Source organism: Lutra lutra, chromosome 16 (genome assembly GCF_902655055.1).
Source record: "Lutra lutra chromosome 16, mLutLut1.2, whole genome shotgun sequence".
NCBI lineage: Eukaryota > Metazoa > Chordata > Mammalia > Carnivora > Mustelidae > Lutra > Lutra lutra.
Genome location: NC_062293.1, coordinates 45,928,883 through 45,948,547, shown reverse-complemented (window position 1 = coordinate 45,948,547; position 19,665 = coordinate 45,928,883). Strand labels below are relative to the sequence as shown.

General features: G+C 54.9%; 1 protein-coding gene across 2 annotated transcripts in view; it reads left to right on the top strand.

The window, feature by feature from the left end:
- Positions 1-19,665, top strand: part of RTN4RL1 (reticulon 4 receptor like 1) — a 73,792-nt gene that overhangs the window by 984 nt on the left and 53,143 nt on the right. Inside the window, exon 1 of one of the 2 annotated variants that reach the window (XM_047708519.1) lies at positions 2,497-3,000. The exons of the other annotated variant lie outside the window; for it this stretch is intronic. Within the exon in view, the coding sequence (XP_047564475.1) occupies positions 2,988-3,000 (13 nt within the window). The 5' untranslated portion in view covers positions 2,497-2,987. Of the gene's footprint in view, positions 1-2,496; positions 3,001-19,665 lie in introns of those variants that run through there. 2 annotated transcript variants of the gene reach the window in all.

Below are 19,665 nucleotides of genomic sequence, written 5' to 3'. Positions count from 1 at the left end.
GCTTGGGCTGCTGCCCAGAGGGAAAGGATGTATGGGCTGGCTGAGAGTGAGCAGCCAAGGGGAGGACCAGAAGGGGTCAGTGCTCTGCCCCCAGGCCACTGACTGATACTCTTAGGACAGTCATAGCTTTGGACAGGGCTGTAGCCAATATGGGTCCCAGGAATACTCCCTCTTGCCTTGATAAGAGCTCGGCATGGACTTCCCATCTCCCCTGGGTTCTTTGGACTCCCAAGGTGCAAAATCTCAATTCCAGGGATCCCCTGAGTCCAGCCCCTCCCCCTTCAGGACACTAAGGCCCAGCCCGTGGACAGCTTTAACTCTGGCTGTAGCTGTGAGATCCACGGGGGTGGTTGTGGGGGGGAGATTGACTCCAGAGCAGCAGTGGCATCTCCCTAGCAGGTCCCGTATCCCTTGGAGCCTTTCTCTGGGCAGAATGGGGCCTGTGGATGATTGAAGGCCCTCACCCTCTTACAACATCGCCTCACAGCCTCTTATGCTGAATGAGCTGCCCTAGCACCCATTAGGAAACCAGGTGATGTCTAGGGGAACTAGACATCAAGGACATATGTGAGCACGTCCCCTAAGATAACTGCAGTGAAGGACATTGGGGGCTGTCCTTCAGCTTGGGCCGAGAACACCTCCATCTGTTGGTGGGGGGTCTCCCTGCCTGAGTTACTCAGCAGGCTGAGTAATTACTGCCTGACAAGAAGGCGGGCACAGCGCACCCCCACATTATACCACAACACCCGCCTCTAGTCACCCCCACCCCCTGGCTGGACTCCAAAGCAGCGCCCAGCCCTCCTGAGGCCCAAAATAACTGTGCTTCTCACACTCACACCCAGCCCCAGCCAACTTCGTCTGAGATGCTGGAGTTTGTGGGGCAGGGGGGTCATGGGGAGGCAGCTAAGGGGGCTGGAAGGAGGATTAGCAGACCCCGATTAAGGCCTACACTTTAGCACTGAACTGCTTTATGACATGGAGCAAGTTGTTCAACCTCACTGGGCCTCAGTTGGCTCCCGGAGAGCCCAGGGCCTTGAGACCAGCTTTAATGCCTGGCAGGGTGTGGGGCCAAATCCAGCCCTGCAGCTGGTCAAGGCTAAGAGAGAGAATACCCCACCTCCAGTTCCATCCCAAGATGGACCAATCTTCTTAATCATCAGAACAAGGTTACTTTTTCCACCTTCAAGCATTTGCACCTTTTCTCCTGCCTGGAATGCCCTTTTTCTTCTCACACTGATAACTCAGCCCTCAAGCCCCAACCTAAATGGCATCTCTTTGATGGCTTCCTTGATCACCCTTCACCTTCACCCCCCTCACAGAGCTAGCAGAGCCCCCAACAATTTCTTTCTCCTGTCACATTCTAAGATGCCTTGTGGGTCTTTCTTCCCCAGCTATGCCCTAAGCTCTTGTAGTTATATGCCTATGTAGTTAGCGGAAACCCAGAGCCTTGGTGCCATTGAATGCAGAGACCTTGTCTTTTTCACTGGCTGAATCCCTAGGAATAGTAATGTCCCACGAATTGACCCTCAGTAAATGCACGTTGAATGAGTGACTTAGCCCCCTTTTCTTCCTTTCCCAGGACCCCTCTTATTCCAGGCCAGTAGGGGGTGCCGCCTCCACCCAGGATCTCGCCTGGCCTGAACCTTTTCTGCTCAGCCCAACTGGCCCCCTGCGGGACCTGCTTTCTAGGCGGTGCCTCCTCCATTTTCCTGGAAGCCCCGGGCGGGGTCGGTATAGACTGAAGGAGATCTGGGACACCCCCCTAGGCGGGGATAGCCCACCTGAGCCCCACACTGGTCCCTTCCTCACTCTAGAATTTGGAACTGGGCCTCCCTGAATGCTTGCTGCGTGGACTAGAAGAGTCTGGGGGCGCGCCACACCTACCCCCCAAAAGAATAGTATCCTGGGACGCGGGATGAGAGGCGGCTGGGTTTCCCAGAGCTGTACTGGGCGGGGAGGAGCCGTCGAGCCTCTAAGAAGGAAGCGGAGTCGCCTAGAGAGGAGATGGGAAGGGGTGCAGACTTGTGATCGGGGTCTCTGGGTGGCAGTTCTCCCGTCCCAGCCGGTGGGCAGAGCGCACGCTTCCAGCCGCCTCTCTCAGTGACCTCCAGCCGCGAAGGGCGAGCAGACGGGGGTTGGGCTGCGGGCGCGAGCTCCGGGAAGCCCGCGGGGCCGAGAAGGGGCTTTCGAGTAGCCCGACGGCCGCCCAGGGCCTGGAGCAGGTGCTTGGACCGACGCGGGCCAAGGATAGTCCCATAGGGGCGGGCACAGCGAAAACACCTTGGGAGGCGGCGCCGCGCGGCTGAGCGCCGCTGCCCTGGGAATAGGACGGCGCTCCGCACCGCGAGCTGAGAGCACTTTCATAAATTTTGTATGGGAGGCGCTCCGTGAGCGGGGGCGGGGAGCGGAGCGAGAGGGAGGGAGCTAGCGAGCGAGGGAGGGAGGAAGGGAGGAGAAAAGGTGGGGGAAGCCGGGGGGTGGGGGGAGGAAGGGAGGCGCCCCGCTCCGCCGATCGCTGGGTCCTGCAAACGCGCGCCGGGCGCTTTCCCCGGAGCTCGGCGGTGCGTGCGAGCGCCCTTTTGCAGCAGCCGCGGCGGCGGCGGCCCGAGGGGGCGGAGAGGAGGGGGCCGCGGCCCGGCGGCCGGGCGGCCGGGGGGCGGCGTCCCCCCTCAAAACCGCCTGCAAAGAGCTCGGGGCTGCAGAAGCAGGCCACCGGCTCCGCGGAGCAAGCCGCTTGTCCTGGGGCTGAACGAGCGCTCCGGGCTGCCAGGCAGCGCCGCGGTTGCTAGTGGGCGCCGGTGCCCTCGGCGCTGGGCTCGGGCTCACCATGCCCCTGAGGGGCCGGGCTGCCGGGCACAAACGGATCCCCGGCTTGCCCCCGCCTCGACGCGCTCGGATTAGCTGTAGCCGGCACCCAAGGATTTGAATCCGGACTCCGGCAGGGAGCGCGCCTAGGCCGACCTCCGAGTGGCGGCCCCGCGGCCAACATGCTTCGAAAAGGTGAGTTGGAGCCGAAGGGGCAAGTTGGAGTTGAGTGCACACGCGGCCGAGCCTCGAGCCCGGGAGCCACCCGAGCGCTCTCCGGCGCCCGAGCTCCTGGCCTGGGAAGCAGCGGCTGGCGGGCTGGCGGGCTTTGCGGGGACGCACCTGCGGAGGGTTTGCTGCTGGAGCTCAGCCCCTGTCGGTGGCCGGTTGCGAGACACGGGATTTGCGCCATGGATCAAGCGGCCAGGCCTAGGGATCTGGCTCGGCGAGGTCATTTAGCGACCACTGTGAGCTATCCATGATGGAAGGGAAGCCGGCCTTCTGGGACCTTTGCTTTGCCATTATAAAGTTTTGCAGTCGCAGACTCCTTCGGCTGCGTGGGCACATGCTGCCAGTTCTGCCGCTTTGGCGGGGCCGGGTAAGGCCCGCGCTCCAGGGCGGCCAGCGGTCAGTCACCGCGCCGCCCGGGGCGCTCACTGCGCGCCCTCGCTTCTCAGGCGGGGCCGGGACATGGGCACCTTCCCTGCAGTCCTGCTTTGGTCCTCAGGGACGGGCTCTGGGCACCCAGCAGCCCAGGGGAGGTGGCTAGCGCCTGCCGTCCTGTTCTTCAAACTTTCCTTATGCCTGGAGCAGCGAGATGGGAAGGCGGGGGCCGTACCCGCTCCGTGCGCGGCAGATGCCAGGCTCAACTTGAGGAGAGCTGGCCCCGCGACCACCTAACCACAACCACCCTCCCCCTGCCCCCCTTTCCCCCGCAGCCCGGCTCATTGCAGAGCGCTGCAAAGTTGGCGCGGGTGCTGGGGAAGTCCCGCCGCGCCCCCACGTGGCTGCCGCGCGGGGAGCTGTCCCCGGGGCCCAGGGAGGGCAGGTGACCACGCCGGGAGCCCGCAAACCCGGTCTCCAGCTGCCCCGGCCTCTGCGTCTGCCTCCCTCCCCTTCCTGGTCTGGGCGAGCTGCGGCGCTCCGTCGGGACCCTATCGTTTCTGGGCCGGGCCGAGTGGCCCGCAAGCTGCGGCGGCTGCGTCTGGCTGCCCGGGTCCTGCGGGAGCCGGTTAAGGCGGGAGCTCAGGTAGCTAAGGGCCCTGATCCCTGCGTTCCGAGCTCCTGCCTTAATCCGCCCCTGTTTCCATGGCAACAGACCGAGGTGTCGTAAGCACAGGATTCTGACCTCACAGTAGGATGGGGAAGGAGAAAACGGGCAGGGGGAGGTGGCGAAAGAATGGGAAGTGAAGCCTCAAGATGGGTGGAGAGGAGAAGATGTGGGGGTCAGGGAAGAGACCCCACAAGCAGGTGGGACAGGTGGGGGAAAAAACCACGCCTTCTCTGGAAGCAGTAAAGGCTGTGTGGTGGTCCCTGCTGGCTCAGGCCTACCGGGGAGCCTCGGTTGCCCCATCGTGTCAATAGCCACAAACTTGTGGACGCTGCCTACCTTTTCCTGTGGTGTGGGGAAAAGTCTCTCTGGCTGGTTGGAGAAACCTCTTCACTGATAAACCCTGGTTCTTTTTTCCCTGCAGAATGGGACTTAAAGGCATTTCAGCAGCTAGTGGTGGTGGTCAGTGCCTGCACACAGAGGCTGATCTTTACAAAACTGAGCTGAGGCCCGGGTCTGAGAAGCTTGGGCCTGGAGTGTGCACACTTCCCCTGGTGCCTAAGGATTCCTAGGCAGTTTTAAGAGGCCACCATGGCTGGGTAGCTGGGTCTGGGATGGAGATAATAGAAGGGAATTGACATCCCATTTCCCTTTTGGTCTCTTGTCTTTTGGCAGTTTATAGTTAAAAATGAGCCAGAGAACAGCCCAGGTACTTTATTTACATGACTTAAGTGCCCAGGGAGACTCCAGGAGCCTTTCTCTCCCATCCTCACTAGCCAGAGACCCAACCCGGGATGAACCCAGTGCATTCTGGGGGCCTCTCCGGGTGGAGGAGACTCACTTACTCTGTTTAAGAGGTGGCTACTGGAGGCTTGGCAGTCATGGGGGTTCACCACTTGGATTGGCCAAAGGAAAACAGAGCAGAAAAACCCTTTGCTGGGCTAGGCTGAGCTCCAGTGGCCTACAGCCTGCTGCTGGGACGTTGTGTGGACAAAGAACTTTATTTTTGCTCCTTTGCTGGACAGTCTTCTCTCTCAGCCCCTGGTCCTGATCTGTAGGACTTGTTTCTTTTACACGCATATACAGGACACTCAAATACTCTGTGTGGATTCTAGGTGTGTGCTCAAAGCCAAAGGTATGTCCAAGGCTCATGCCAAGGGAGGTGGCCATTGAAGTTTCTGTTTCCCAAATTGTTCCCCAAAGCTCCGAGCAAAAAAATGTTATAGGGATGGGTTCAGATGGTCATTGCAGTTTCCCTGCCCATCAGCTGCAGAGCCCTGCATGGACTCCTGGACCTGAGGGAGTTTCATAGTCTCAATTTGGATTTGGAAAAAGAGTAGCCATCCCGAGATCCTGGGGGTAAGGGGGAAGAGAAAAAAAACCTCTAACTTTTCTGCAAAGGGCTGGGCTCATGGTCTTGACAATGGAGTGCTTTGTGGAGTGGGGATCCCGCTCAGTGGTCTGGGCAAGGTGAGTATAGGCTGTGATCATGAGGGTCATCGCTCTGATTTCTTGTTGTCCTATTACAGCAAGCTGGGTGCTGTCCCCTGGCAGGATGTTTAGGAATTGGAGGGGAGGGGTGCTGCCTTGTGTCTCTTAATGAAAGGACTCTACCGGTCACAGCCGCACCTCTGTGAACCAGAACAGCCTGAGCCCTCAGTGGATCCTGCTGCTGACGGTGCTGGGAGCTGAAGGCTTCAGCAGCTGTCTGCCCTCTTTTCTGTCTCCTGGCCTACCCTGGCAGAACTAGGGATATAAAAAGCAAGCCTCTGGTCAGAGATGAGAGGCAGGCAGGGCAAGCCAGGCCTGGAGCCCCCCAGCACCATCCAAGAAGAAAGGGCAGCCTGTTGGGGATTTTGCTTCGCCAGAAGTGGCCTGCTTAAGGTCAGGATCTATGGTTTTCATTTTTAGAGCTATAAAAACAGAATGCAAATCAACAGCCTCTGGGCTAATACTGAACCTATCCTTAAAGTTTTTGTCTTGTTAAGCAAGGAAATAGAGTGCCAAATAGGCTTTGTTAAGTGGCAGTCTAATTAATAATTTAAAATCTTGTAGCTGTCTTTCATTAGAATTTATCTGTACATCAACCACAAAATCAGTCAAACACACTCATTTATAAGTTAATGCCATCCCTGAATAATTCAGCAAGAGCTAGATTAAGGCCTGCAATCCAGTAAGAAGCATTTTTGTTCTTTTGGTTTCCATAGCCAGATGGGCTGGCCTGGTGGCTGGAGTGGGTCTCCTTTGTGTGAAGGGGAGGCAGCGGGAGGAAGGGACCGTGGGGTTGTCAGTGCTTGGTGAATTTGAATCCAGAGATTCCCTAGGTGACCTGAGAGTCTTCAGGTGGCCAGGTGACAACAGGCCCCTCCTCTTGGAGCTGTCCGTTTCATGGTCCTCTTTAGCTCCAGTGGAGAAGAGAAGGGAGGAATATTCCATGGACAGCCAAGACACTCTTCTTTCTGCTGCAGAGGATGTGTATAAAGGGGAAGTACAAGAGCCCTGCTCAGGAGGGTTGAGATGTGAGGCTTTTTTTATCCCAAATCCTAGCGCAGAAACAACATTTCAGTCTTCCCCGCCTAATTGTGTCCTACCCAGAGAATGCAGCCTGGTGGGACCAGTGTCACCAAACACAGCTTCTTTCATTGGGAGCCTCTGGACTGCTGCTTTCCTCAAAGCTCCTGGTTCTTATGACAGAAGAGAGAAGCTGAGAGGAGGAATTTTAGGGGAGCACCAGGACACACCAAGAGAAGAAGAGAAGCAGAGTTGCCCAATAAAGCCCGTACATACATTTTCTCACCAGGGGCCAGAATAAAAGCAAGGCAAGCAATGCATTGTTTCCCTTGTGAGCTCAGACCACATAGCAAATGTGTTTTGGTTCGATTCCCGTCATGCCGATATGCGGCCAAGTCCTTGCTGCACTGCTCAGGCCCATCTTCTACAGAGAAACCATTCAGGACCCAAACTCCCAGCGTGGGCACATGGGCTCCTGCGCTGCAGGAAGGTAGCCCAGATTTTCTGGTCTCTGTCTCAGGCCACCGATCCCAAGCCCTCTGCAGGGTTCAAGGGCACTATTTGTGAACACCAGGTAGGTAAGTGGAGCAGATGGTGGACTTGACACCAGGAGAAGGTTCTTGGCCAAGTCTGAAAAGAGGAAGTCTCATTAGGAAGAAGAAAAGGCAGGGGAAAGGGTAGGTGTCTGTCCCCTGAACTGTGGCCGAGTTGAAAGCAGATGGGACTGAGGAGGGAGGCTTGTGGGGGTGAATCCAGCTCTAAGCTTTGGAGTCACAGCCTGAAAAAGGACAGAGCAGAAGTTCACTTGCTGGAGAGGAGAAGGAGGGGGCAGGCATCATGAAGGATGTCAAGAACAGATCTGTTTGGTACCATCTGCAGCAAAGTAGTGGTTAAGGTGAAAGCAGAGAGGAGATGACAGGGAGGGAACAGATGGCCAAGGAAGCAAAATAGCTGGCGAAACGGGAACAGAGCCTCCAGGGACAGCAGAAGGCAGGACCTCCGTGCAGAATGCCGGAAGCAGCTCTTGGGGTGCGCTGGCCAGGCAACCCTGACTAGAAGTGAGTCAGAAAGAGGAGTGGGGCAGGGACTTCAGGGTGAAGGGACTTCCCAGGCCTGGGACAACACCTAGCAAGACATCAGTTCCAAGGTTGGGGGTCCAAGAGCAGGGACCCCCTTGGATGCCTTGAACTGAGTAGAGGAGGCACCCTGACTTGGTGTCCATCACTAGGGCAAAGCCAAGCTGTGTCGCATCTCTGAGCATGCCTGGTTAAGCCCACCAGGAGGTGGTATGGACGCTAGCTGGAGACAGGGGCAGCAAGGACCCACTCGTGCCAGTCACCGTCCGTGGACTACCAATACCTGCTTATAATTAATTACCGATAGGCCAAGCTAAGTGGACAACATACCTTATGTCATGTCATCTCTGCAGTCGCCCTTTGAGGTCAGTCTGTACTTGTCCCTGCTCTACAGATAACGGAAACTAAGGCACAGACAAATGAAGTCCCTTGCCCTGGGTCCCACGGCTGGCACACTGTTGAGTCAGAATGCAATCCCTGATCCGTCTGCTGCCACACTCTTTCGCTTGCTTGCTCTCTTAACCCCTAAGCTCCACTGTCTCACATGCCCATCTGCCTTGAATTTACATGACATTTGTTTTGCGGGGTGCTGAATCATTTATATCTTGTTACAGAGCTCTCTGGTCGTTCCCATGCGCTCCCCTTCTGCTGCACCTCCAGAAGCGTGTCTGTCTGGGACCCTAAGTCTCTGGGACCCCAGGGTCTCACCTGTCCTCTTCTTCCCTGCCCTCCCTCTGTGTCTGGGCAGACACACCCTCCCCTCCTGCCTCCTCCCCTCCTGCTCTGGTTTCTTCACTGCAGGGATGGGACAGTGGGCCAGCCCATCATCTTGCTTTCATGCCATTGAGAAAGGTTGGGACATGGCTTATTTGGGGGGCTGGTCCTTCCTCCTATGTTGCTCTTCCTGGCTAAGGGAGCCCCCGGCTCCCACACATCCCGCTCTTCACAAAGCTGCATCCCAGACTGTCAGGTGCTTGTTTGGGGAGCAACAGCCCCAGGATATGGGGTGGCTGAAGCTGGATGAAGCGGGTCCCTCCACCCTTACCTGCTCCCCACCTCTGGAGTTCTCCCTTACCCCTGGGGTGGTGCTCCCATGGCCCAGCCCTAGTCTGTTAGCGGGACTGTAATGGCAGAGCTCAGACCTGTCCTCCAGAAGGGAATTCTGCCCCCTTCCGGCCATGGTTGAATTCCAGAGGCCAGTTTTCCCTAGGGTTTGGAAAAGAAAGAAGAAAGAGTTAAGGCCGAGAGGTCTAGGTGGTCTCGGGAGGTAGAAAGGCACACTCCCACCTCTGAGCAAGGAGCTCCCCCCCCACGGTGACGCGCGGGTCTGATCTCACAGACAAGCCAGGGCTTCTGAGCCTGTGATCATTGTCTCATCAGTCAGCAAAACTGGGATCCAAAACAGCAAACAGCCTCCGTGCTGGCATGGCAAGAGGGTTGGCACAATACAGTGTGTGTGTATACGTGTGTGTGTGTGTGTGTGCATGCACGCGCGTGTGTGTGTGCATGCAGGCACACGCACGTGTTTGTAGAAATACACCTGGCAAGCATGCAACAGGCACTGGAAGTATGCGCGCCTGAAGCCCCCTGTTGTAGAGTGGGGCACCCCACGCGTGTGTGCCCCACCTCCTGGTCCTTGGGGCCAATAGCATGGCGGTGCGTTGGTGCCATCAGTGGGCTGGTGAGCTCGTCAGTGGGGGGCCTCCAGGAGTGAGTGGGCCGGCGCGCTCTGCACCGCGAGCTAGCAAAGCCGGGAGCCAAGCTCAATTAGTTGGTGTCTGGCTCTGCCCGCAGGGGTGGGCTCTAGGGAAGGGACCAGAGCAGACCCTGCAGAGGGGTCTCTTGGCAGCTTCCTGGGCTGATTCCAGCGGGCCGTGGAGGCAGCGTCAGGGTGGGGCTGCAGGAAATTGAGCAGAATTTGGGGTGCCCGGGTGGCTCAGTTGGTTGGGTGTCTGCCTTTGGCTCAGGTGATGGTTCCAGGGTCCTGGGTTCGAGTCCCACATTGGGCTCCCTGCTCTGCGGGGAGCCTGCCTCTCCCTCTGCCTCTCCTTCCGCCTCTGCCTCTCCCCTTGCTTGTGCTCTCTCTCTGTCAAATAAATAAATAAAATCTTTAAAAAAAAAAAAGGAAATTGAGCAGAAGTCTTCCCCAAGTCAGGAGAAAAGCTGGGCTCCCAACTCACAGCCCACTGAGATGGTGTGAAAGTTTGCTTCTGCCTCTAAAATTGCCCTAGCAGACTTTGCCATCCTTCTCTGGGCACCTGCGCCAACACAGAGAAGGAGGCCTTTACATATGGTTATATAGAGAGATTCATGAGGCCCTGGGGGGAAAATTGGCATTCTTCTTTCAATGATTTATTTATAGGGCGATTGGATGATGGGGCTATGGAAGCTAAGGTGCCTCCATTAGTGAGAAGCATATGAGGCAGAAAGCCTTGCTCTGTATTTGACATTTAGTGGGGCGACTCCTACCAGGGAGCTGCTTTTTCTTTTAGAAGGTTTTGCCTTTAATGTTCTATTCATGGGCTTGCCTGAGCAGGCCGGGAGAAGGAAGGAGCCTGCAGTGCAGTGGGCTAGCCGGCTAAGGCCAGGCAGCCTGGGGAGCAGGCAGGGCCTCGTGGGTGACTCTGTGGCCAGTGCGGGGGCAGCCGGGCAGGCCTGGGCTGTGGGGAAGCGGCTCCGTTCCGCACTGCGGGCTGCCTCCTTGGCACGGGCTGCAGGCAGCACGCCCTTTCGTGTTTACTCTCCTGTCTGTCTCTGTTTTCACTGGCCGCCAAGCTCTGCCTCTAACAGCAGCTCTGTGTGACCCTGGCTTTGGCTTGGACATGGCCCTTTTCTTTCTAGGGACCGTGGGGTTGTAGAAAGAATGCCAAAGTTGGAGTCCCATGGCTGCGTTAGATTCCAGCCCTGTGGCTGGGTCTCTAGGACGCTGGGTGCATCTCCTCCTCCTTGGGCCTCAGTTTCTCCATCGATAATAGGACCAGAGTGATGGTTTTTCACATGTTTCTGGGAAGGAGAACAGTGTTTTCCAATGATATCCACTGTCAGAGTCCAGAATAAAAAACAGAGAAATGAGGGCACCTGGGTAGCTCAGTTGGTTAAGTGACTACCTTCAGCTCAGGACATGATCCCAGGGTCCTGGGATCGAGCCCCACATCAGGCTTCCTGCTCAGTTACAGACTCCTGATGTGAGTCTGCTGCTCCCTTTCCTTCTACTGATGTGAATCTGCTTCTCCCTCTCCTTCTACCCCTCCCCTGCTCATGCTCTCTATCAGTCTTGCACTCTCTCAAATAAATAAATGAAACCTTTAAAAACAAACAAAAAAAACCCAGAGAAGCGTAAGTGGGCCTGGTCAGAGCTGGGAAGAGGGGCATCCAGCTCTGGCCTCACGGACACCCTGACTGACAGCCCCTCCAATTTGGAGACTGGGGAGTCTGCTGTGGCCCCTTTTGGCAGGACAGAGCCCACAGGAAGGGCATTGGGTGTGCTGGGTGTGGTGTGTTAACAAAGGGACATAGTCCCATCCTCTGAGAGGAGCTGTCTATGCTTGGAGTCTCCTTGCCCTCCTGTCCCCTCTCACACCTCAACCCAGACGTGAGGCTGTGTCCTCTTGTCACTCGGCTGTCACCGAGTCACTGATGCTGACCCTACCAAACGTTTTCCTCCTGTCTCATCTGACCTTCTGGTGGCATCTGACTGTTGGCCGTGGTTTCCCCGTGGCTCTCCTGATGGCAGCTCCCCTGGTCTTTCTCCGACTTTGCTCGCCCACAGAGCCGGCTGCTCCTTCTCAGCCTTCTCTGCCAACTCCACCACTTGGGCAGCTCCCCAAGCATCGCCCTGGGCGCCGTCTCCCTTCTCGCTCTCCTCTGGGGGGCTTCAGCACGCCCCCGGCTCCCACACATCCTGCTCGGCGGAGGCATTGCCTCTGACGTCCGGGGCCATCCGTTCTGGGCCATCCGCCCGCCGTCCCCCTCCCCGCCCCCACTGCCTCTGCTGCCATCCCCACAGGAACCCTGGACTCAGTGTGTCTCAAACTGTACTCCCTCTGCCCGAGCTGGCGGCAGACCAGCTCCTTGTCCATTTCCCCCCATCTTAGTGTCTGGCACCATCAACCTCCCAGGCCCCCTCAATTCCAGCCCTGGACCCACAGTGTGCTCCCTCACCCCAGCCTCCCCCGTAGTCCATCTCCAAGTGCCGTCCTTGCCCCTTCCGTGGCCTTCACACCTCCATTCCCCGCCGACCTGCACCCCAGCCGAGGCTGCCTTCTCCCCTCCCCCCCCTCACTGGAGCAGCTAGCTCCTAGCCACCTCTCTTGCCTTCACCCAATCCAGGTTTTACGCTGTGGTTACATTCTACAGTGCCACCTGCTCTTATCCCCTCCCTTGCTTAAAACACCTGCACTGATTTCTTTTTCTTCCCGGGATGGTCCAGACTTCCCAGCTGGACAGCCCATCATAGTCTGTGTTTTCTGGTCATTGTATCCAACCTATCTAATTGCAATTGCCTGTTTATTCTCTGCCCTCCTCACTAGAAGGTTTCATGAGACACGTTAGTCGCCCCCCCCCCCCCCGCTCCCATCCCCGCCCCTCCAGATCTGCTCTCCGTCCCAGGAGCTTGGCCTGTCCAACATCAACATTGAGCTCCCACACCCTCTTGCTTCCAGTTGGCTTCAACCATTGGTGAGTCACCATGAGTTCTCCTGCCCCTCCATCATCCCCCAAAGATTCTTCTGGAAGTGCAGCCTGAGATAAGGATTCAATTGTACGTTGTATATTTGGGAGGTGTCCTAGAAAACACCAGTAGGTGAGCCGGGAAGAGAGAGAAGGGAAGAAGCCAATAAGGGGCCCGTGGTTGAGAAAAGGAATACTGTGGGCAACCAGGACTTAAAATCCCAGCAGGGAGCTTGGGGTTACAGCTTAGAACATGCACCTCAGAGTTATCTCACGGAAGGGAGGGAGTGGGGGTATTTATACACAGCTCCTTTCCATCATTGGCTGAGTGGTGTTCCTGGTGTAGAGATTAGCTCCCCCACCCCTCACTTTTGGCCTGCTCTGTGGGTGAGCAACTGCCAGCTCCACTGCTAGAAAAAGCCCGCAGGCAAAGAGATGCAGGTTCTGCCAGTTGGAAGGCAGGCTGGTGTGTGCTAAAATGGTGAAAGCAAGGGATCGGCAGGCCTCCACAGCATCTGCCCCACGGCTCCTGCCGGAGCTCCAGGTTCAAAAGAGCTCCCTCCCCTCAGCCCCAGGGTGGGGTGGGGGTGGGGGGGCAAATGACATTCTCTCTTCCAGTTTCCTGACCCAGCTTCTCCAAGTTACCGTGTACCCATCCAGTTAACTGCTGGGCCCCAATTTAAACAGCATCCTGCACAAGAGAGAATGCAGCACATGGCGACATTGCGTAGCGTTGAATCCATGACTGATGTCTTGTCTTCATGAATTCCTAGAAATGTTGATTCAGTACATGACCACAGTCACTGGATTTGGAACCCGGAAAACATAGTGCCAAAACCTTATTTTGAAAGTGTTCCGTGGGGCACCTGGGTGGCTCAGTGAGTTAAGCATCAGGCTCTTGATTTCAACTCAGGTCATGATCTCAGGGTCTGGGGATTGAGCCCTACGTCAGGCTCTGTGCTCAGCATGGTGTCTGCTTAGGATTTTCTCCCTCTCCTCTGCCTCTCCCAACGCATTTTAAAAAATTGAATTGTTTTGTAATCATAAGATCAAACCATGATAACCCAGGGCTTTAAAAAAAAAAAAAAAGGAAAGAAAAAAGAAAGAGGAAAAGAACAGAGGCTAAGTAAAGTACAAGAGGGTTCTCTGTAGCTATCCAGCTGCTTCTACTTGGGAAGAACTCTCCAGGCCCAGGGAACAGCAAGCACAAAGGCCCTGAGGCAGGAGTATTCTTGGCTGCCTTTGGGGCTGGGGCTTTAGTACCAGGAACTAAGAGAACACTCTTCTTCTTCTTCTTCTTCTTTTTTTTTTTTTTTTAAATCTTACAGCTTTCCTGTGCAGTGCTTCATTAAAAGCAGAAAAGGCAGGTCTTACTGGCCCCAAGTTCCAGATGAGGACACTGAAGCTTAGGCTACAGGGCTCATCCAGGGCCTGGGGCTGCTGCCGCCTCAGCCCAGCGCAGCTCTGCTCCTCTGTGGACCCAGGAAGCTAGGAGGCATAGAACGACAACGCCAGCTGGACCACAGAGGACATCTGGTGGGACGGGAGCTGTGGTGGGAGAAGAAATAACACTCGTACTCTGAAAAGTTTAAGGTGTACTTGGCAGATTTTTATGGAACCAAATTTGCACTATTGATTCCGTGGCAAATAAAAACCTCTTGTGGATGCTCTGGGCTTCAGAGATCTGAAATGTTTGACTGAAACTGGCCCGAATGTGAGATCAGCCAAGCTCGGGGGGTGCCTGGGGTGAGGAGACGGCCTGTTTTGTCTTCTCTGTAAAAATGACTTGTTACTTTGAACTGCTTCCTCTCCTCCCAGGAAGGGAGGGCTCCCAGGTTGCTGCCCAGTCCCCAAGCCTGAGGCTGAAACAAAATCTCTGAGCAGAGGGAGAGAGGCCAGGGCCGTTCACAGGACCACACCCAGGAGAATGCACCAGCCAAGGGGTACATCGTGCCACCAAACTGTGGGCTGGGCGGTTGGCCCTGGGGCCCGCTGGAGGTAGGCATGGCTCTCATCTTCCTGTAATTGGCCCACCACCCCTAGCGGGCTGCTATTTCTGCTTTCAGTGGACAAATCTGATTGAGGGATTCGAGGTAGCTTGTTGGAAGTGGGGGATTATTGCGGGAAGATGAGTGACCAGGGCTCCAGAAGCCTCCAGAAAAGAGAGTAGCAGCCTTTCTGTGGTGCCTCTCTTTCCACCCAACCCAGCTGCCCCTGCTTCTGCCCCACCATCTGTACCCATGACTTGTCACCTTGTACCAGGCCCAGTGTGGTCACCCAGGGCTGCTTGCTCTTCAAGATGGCCTCACATTCTTTGTATCCCGAACTTGATTTCCAGAAGAAAGACCTCAGTTGAGCCTGCCATGTTTTTCTCTGTTACAGATCACAGTCACCTGTGAATTGTCTATCCATGGATGAGCTGGCTGCCTTTTATTCTGTCAGTCGAGAGAAGTATGGGAGATGTGTCTCCATGTGACAAACTTTTTTTTTTTAAGATTGTATTTATTTATTTGAGAGAGCGAGAAAGGATGAGAGACAGAGAACATGAGGAGGGAGGGTCAGAGGGAGAAGTAGGCTCCCTGCTGTGCAGGGAGTCTGATGTGGGGCTTGATCCTGGGACTCCAGGATCATGACCTGAGCCGAAGGCAGTTGCTTAATTAACTGAGCCACCCCGGCGCCCTCCATGTGACAACCATTTAACAGCTGTTGAGTGCCTGCCTACGCTGGCTTGGCCCTAAGGATGAAGCAAAGAGTAAAAACCAAGTCCCCTGTTATTAATGGAGCTTACATTCTAGTGGGGGGATATAGACCATGAATGACTAACTGTATTCTGTCAGGTAGGCCTAGGTGCTTAGAAGAAAAGACTGTTAGAGGGTGAGTTAAGGAACAGAGGGTGACCAGAGATGTGTTATTTTACAAAGATTGGGAAGCCTTTCTGATCAGGTGACATTTGAATAGAGGCCGAAGGAAGGGAGGGGTCTCTGCAGCCATCTGAGCTGTTTCTGTTTGGGAAGAGCTCTCCAGGCAGAGGGAATAGCAAGTACAAAGGTCCTGGGTCAGGAGTGTTCTTGATACAGTACCTGGCTGCTTCTGGGGCTGGAGCTGCAAGCAGGGTTGGCATTCTGAGGTACAGACCATGAAGTAGTGACAGGTTCCTTTGGAGAGGACTAGAGCTTGGTGTCAGTTCCAAGTTCATCAGCCTCTTGGCTAGGGGGAGGAGCCAAAGTACAAACCAAAGCAACATTATGGCGGGAGGAGAAGTGGTGGGTCTAGGGATGCTTCTTCCCATTGGGGTCAGATGCTTCTCCTCAGTTAATGTGGTCCAGTCTGCAGCCTGAATGCAAGGTCACGGATCATTTCCCACAAGCCCTTCCCTTTAACTCTGAGCATGAAACATAGAACTTAATTCTGTGGATGGTCTTGTCTTTTTCATTTATACATCAGCCTTTTCTCCCCAATTAGACCACCATCTCTGACCAGGCCTGAGCCCCTATGCTCCCTTGTAGTTGTTTCCTAAGCTCTCACTCTGGACTGGGTACCATGGGGCGTGAGTGATAGGCTGAAGATCTGTCCTCATTCAGGAAGCGTACCACCTTGTGGGAGTGAGCAGCCACACACCAGGAGCAGGGAAGCCCAGGGTAGGGTGGTAAGGAAGGCGTTTTCAAGCCAGCGGGGCTGGTGGCCAGAGGGGAGGCCCCTGCTCAAAGGCTCTATGGATGGAGGAGGGCCTGGAAAAACTGGACAGGGTGGAAAAGTTGGGAGAACAAGGGGATAACTGTACATGGGCCATGATGGCTATATGGGGCGGTGGCGGACCGGTTGTAGAACAGATTGAGGGGAATCCGGTTGTCTCAGAGCCCTAAGTACCAGGGAGGAGGAGGGGTGGCTGACTCAATAGCCACTGAGTAAAATTTTTGAACTTCCCAAATAATGCATACATGTGACAGAAAACATGGGATTGGCAAAAGGAAGAAAATCACTATAATCCCACAACCCAAAGAGGGAAGTGTGGGAAAGCTAAGCCCTCCCAGGGCGTTTGGTGCATTTGATAGCTCCTTCTGGGCTGCTTCCTGCAATGCAAATGTACCCTGTCTTGTTGAATCTACAGTTTACCTCAGACACTAAGTTGAGTAATTTCTAGGTGGGTAATTCTTCTTCTTCTTCTTCTTCTTCTTCTTCTTCTTCTTCTTCTTCTTCTTCTTCTTCTTCTTCTTCTTCTTCTCCTTCTTTTTTTTAAGTTTCATGTATTTAAGTAATCTCTACACCCAATGTGGGGCTCGAACTCCCAACCCCAAGATCAAGGGTTGCATGCTCTACCAACTGAACCAGGCCCTCTAGGTTGGTAATTATCAACAGAATGTTCCATTGCATGACTGCCCGTCCCCTCAGGCTGTGCACAGAGACCGTTTCCAGCTTTTTGCTCTTGGACATGTTAGCCAACACGTGTGCCCATGTGCCATGTGGGCTTCTGAGCAGGAGAAGGAAAGAAGTGTGAGATGTTAAGGTCTTCACAGAAAGTCAGTTGTGTGGAGGCCATCATGGGATGTCAGTGACACCCCTTAGGTGTGTGGGCTAGATACTACCCCAAGTAGCAGCCAGCCAGACCTGAAGCCTCTGGGGATTTGGAGAGGAGGCAGGTCCATGTGCGTGAGTGCATGTCTGTGTGCGTGCGCACATGCGTTGTGGCCATGAACATGGCCCAAGTTTCCAGGGAAGCGGGCGGTGGGCGAACCAAAGGGAAAGGTGTACAGAGGCATTAGTTTTCCTTGGGGTTAATTTGCAGCAGAAACTCCCCAGGATGGTGTATGAGGAAGAGCCTGCCCCTTGCTTTTGTTTTGGACCAGGGAACTTATGTGATTTTGACAGTTTTGTAGGCTCTTTTTAAAATTTTTAAAGATTTTATTTGAGAGAGAGAACGCGCGTGAGAGAGCACAGAGGGAGATGGCAAAGCAGGGAGCCGGGTGTGGGGCTTGATCACAGGACCCTGAGATCATGACATGAGCTGAAAGCAGACTTTTTTTTTTTCCTTTTTTAAGATTATATTTTGTCAGAGGGAGAGGGAAAGCACAACCAGGGAAAGCAGCAGACAGAGGGAGAAGCAGGCTCTCTGCTGAGCAAGGAGCCAGATGCGGGACTCGATCCCAGAACCCTGGGATCATGACCTGAGACGAAGGCAGACGCTTAACCGACAGAGCCACCCAGGTGCCCTGGAAACATCTTCACACAAGACAAGCATAAAGGTGCCCTGGCTCTTTCCTATTTGGAGCTAGAAGGAACCCTGTCGCTCAGCTGAGAAAACCGAAGCACAGAGAAGTGCCGTGGCTTGCCCAACATCACACAGCATTAGGAGTGGTTGGGTGGTATGTTCTCTAGAATATCCAACGCGTGCTGCATGCTGGCTGGTAACATTGGTTAGCTGCGCCTTATCTGTCCATGACCCCATCCCCAGACCCTTCCTGCGTCTCTCACCCAGCAGAGCACGCAGTGCTCGTGGCTGTCCTCGCTCAGTGGAGGCTGGTAGGGAGGGCTGATTCCAGGGGTCCGTGGACAAGCCCTTCACCTCCAAGTGGGTTGCTTAAGCACACAGGATCTGGCCAGACCCAGGTTAGTCTCCTGGAATAACCTCATTTCTCTCAACGTAAGTGTTTCCATCTTTAAAATGGGGCCACTCATGAGACTACCTGACTTGTAAGGTTGTGTATATTAAACAAGACAAGACTGATACAGTTCTTGGTGCTTGACTGTGCCAGGGGCTCCGTGGGTGCTGCCCTCAATGTTAGCAGTAACAGAGAGAACTTCCTGCGTCATCCTCCCTGCAGGCCAGGCCTGACTACCCTGTGACGTGTCGCCTCCTTGTGACCAGGGTTGAGTTTGAGTGAGGGGCTAGGCCAACATGGGCCAGCCCTGGTCAGAAGCAGGAGTCTCAGGACTGGTAAGGGTGGGTCGGGTCACCATGGGCAGCGGGGGCCACCCTGTCTGGGGAGGACTGACTCAGTCCTAAACTCCCTTCTCTCTCTGCCCAGGGTCCGGGAGATGTCCCCAGAGACAATGCAAGAGCAGTGGGAAGCATTCTCAGGTGGTTTTCTTTGGCCTGCCTGATTCCTCTCAAACTTATTTCTGGTCTTTGCAGGTTTTCTGTCTGTGTCTGCAGCAGAGCGGATGAGAGCAAGGTCTGTGGAGTCCAGGCAGGAACCAGGGCCCTGCTCCATCACTTACCAGCTGCCTGACCTTGGGCAAATGCTTTTAATTCTCTGGGGCTCAGTTTCATCATCTGAAAGAGGGGGCTAATGCCACCTGCCTCTGGAGGTTCTGAGAATTTTTTTTTTTTAAGGTTTCCGAGAAATCTTGATGCAAAGTGTCTTCCGGGCACGTAGCAAGGCTTCAGTGAGTCGCGGCTGCTGCGCTGTGTTCCTCACACAAGCCTATGACTTAAGAGCCATGTGCCAAGGCCTACTGTGTGCCAGGCTCTGCGGGGACTGAGAGAACCAAAATGAATGCCATAGTCCTCTCCTCAGTCGCCTTGCCTCCCCTGCCTTTTTCCACATGGTAGATCCCTCTCTTCTTCGTTCTAGGCCCCATCTTGCCCTCTTGACAGGTTGGGGGGGGGTTGTTGACTTCTTGGGTATCAGGCCTCAGAGGTCCTTGGTGTCTTTGCACTAGGCTGACCACTTGCCCCCTTTACCAACAGGCTGATACAATCATAGGAGGAGAAAGGTGTATCTGGGGAGCTGGCCCTTGGTGAAGCCGTCAGAAGCTCTGGGGCGAGCTGTGTCAGGCCCCTAGGGAGGAATCCAGAATGTATTTTTCTCTCTGACCACTTCCTTGAAAAGAGTAGGAACCCTGAGAGAGCCAAGGAGGGAAAGAGCTGAGGACCCGCCAGGGGCACAGCCTGTGCAGCCCCAGATGGGGCCCAAACCCCTCCTGCCCACACCTTGCCCTCCATGGAGATAAGATATGGGCTCTCCCCTGTACCTGTGGCAGGAGGGTCCTGCTCACCTGTCCAGTACCCCAGCCTTCCTCCACCCGCTGGAAACTGGCCAGGGCGGTTTTCCTAATGCGCTAGCCACATTACAATCTCAACAGAATTAACAAAAAAAAAGAGAGAGAGAGGAAAGGGAAAGAAAAGAAAACAGTCCTTGTGCAAAAGCCGCCGCAGTGTCTGCCAGGACCTAAGATCTGGTACTATCTATTTTTTAATAATTGAGGGTAATAAATATGTATTTCTTTCTCCTCACCACCCCCCTATCCTCCGCAGCTTGTCAGCTCCCTGCGTCTCTCCTCTGATCAGACCAAGTCTTCCCCAAGCAAAAAAAAATCCTTTAAGCAAAAAGGATT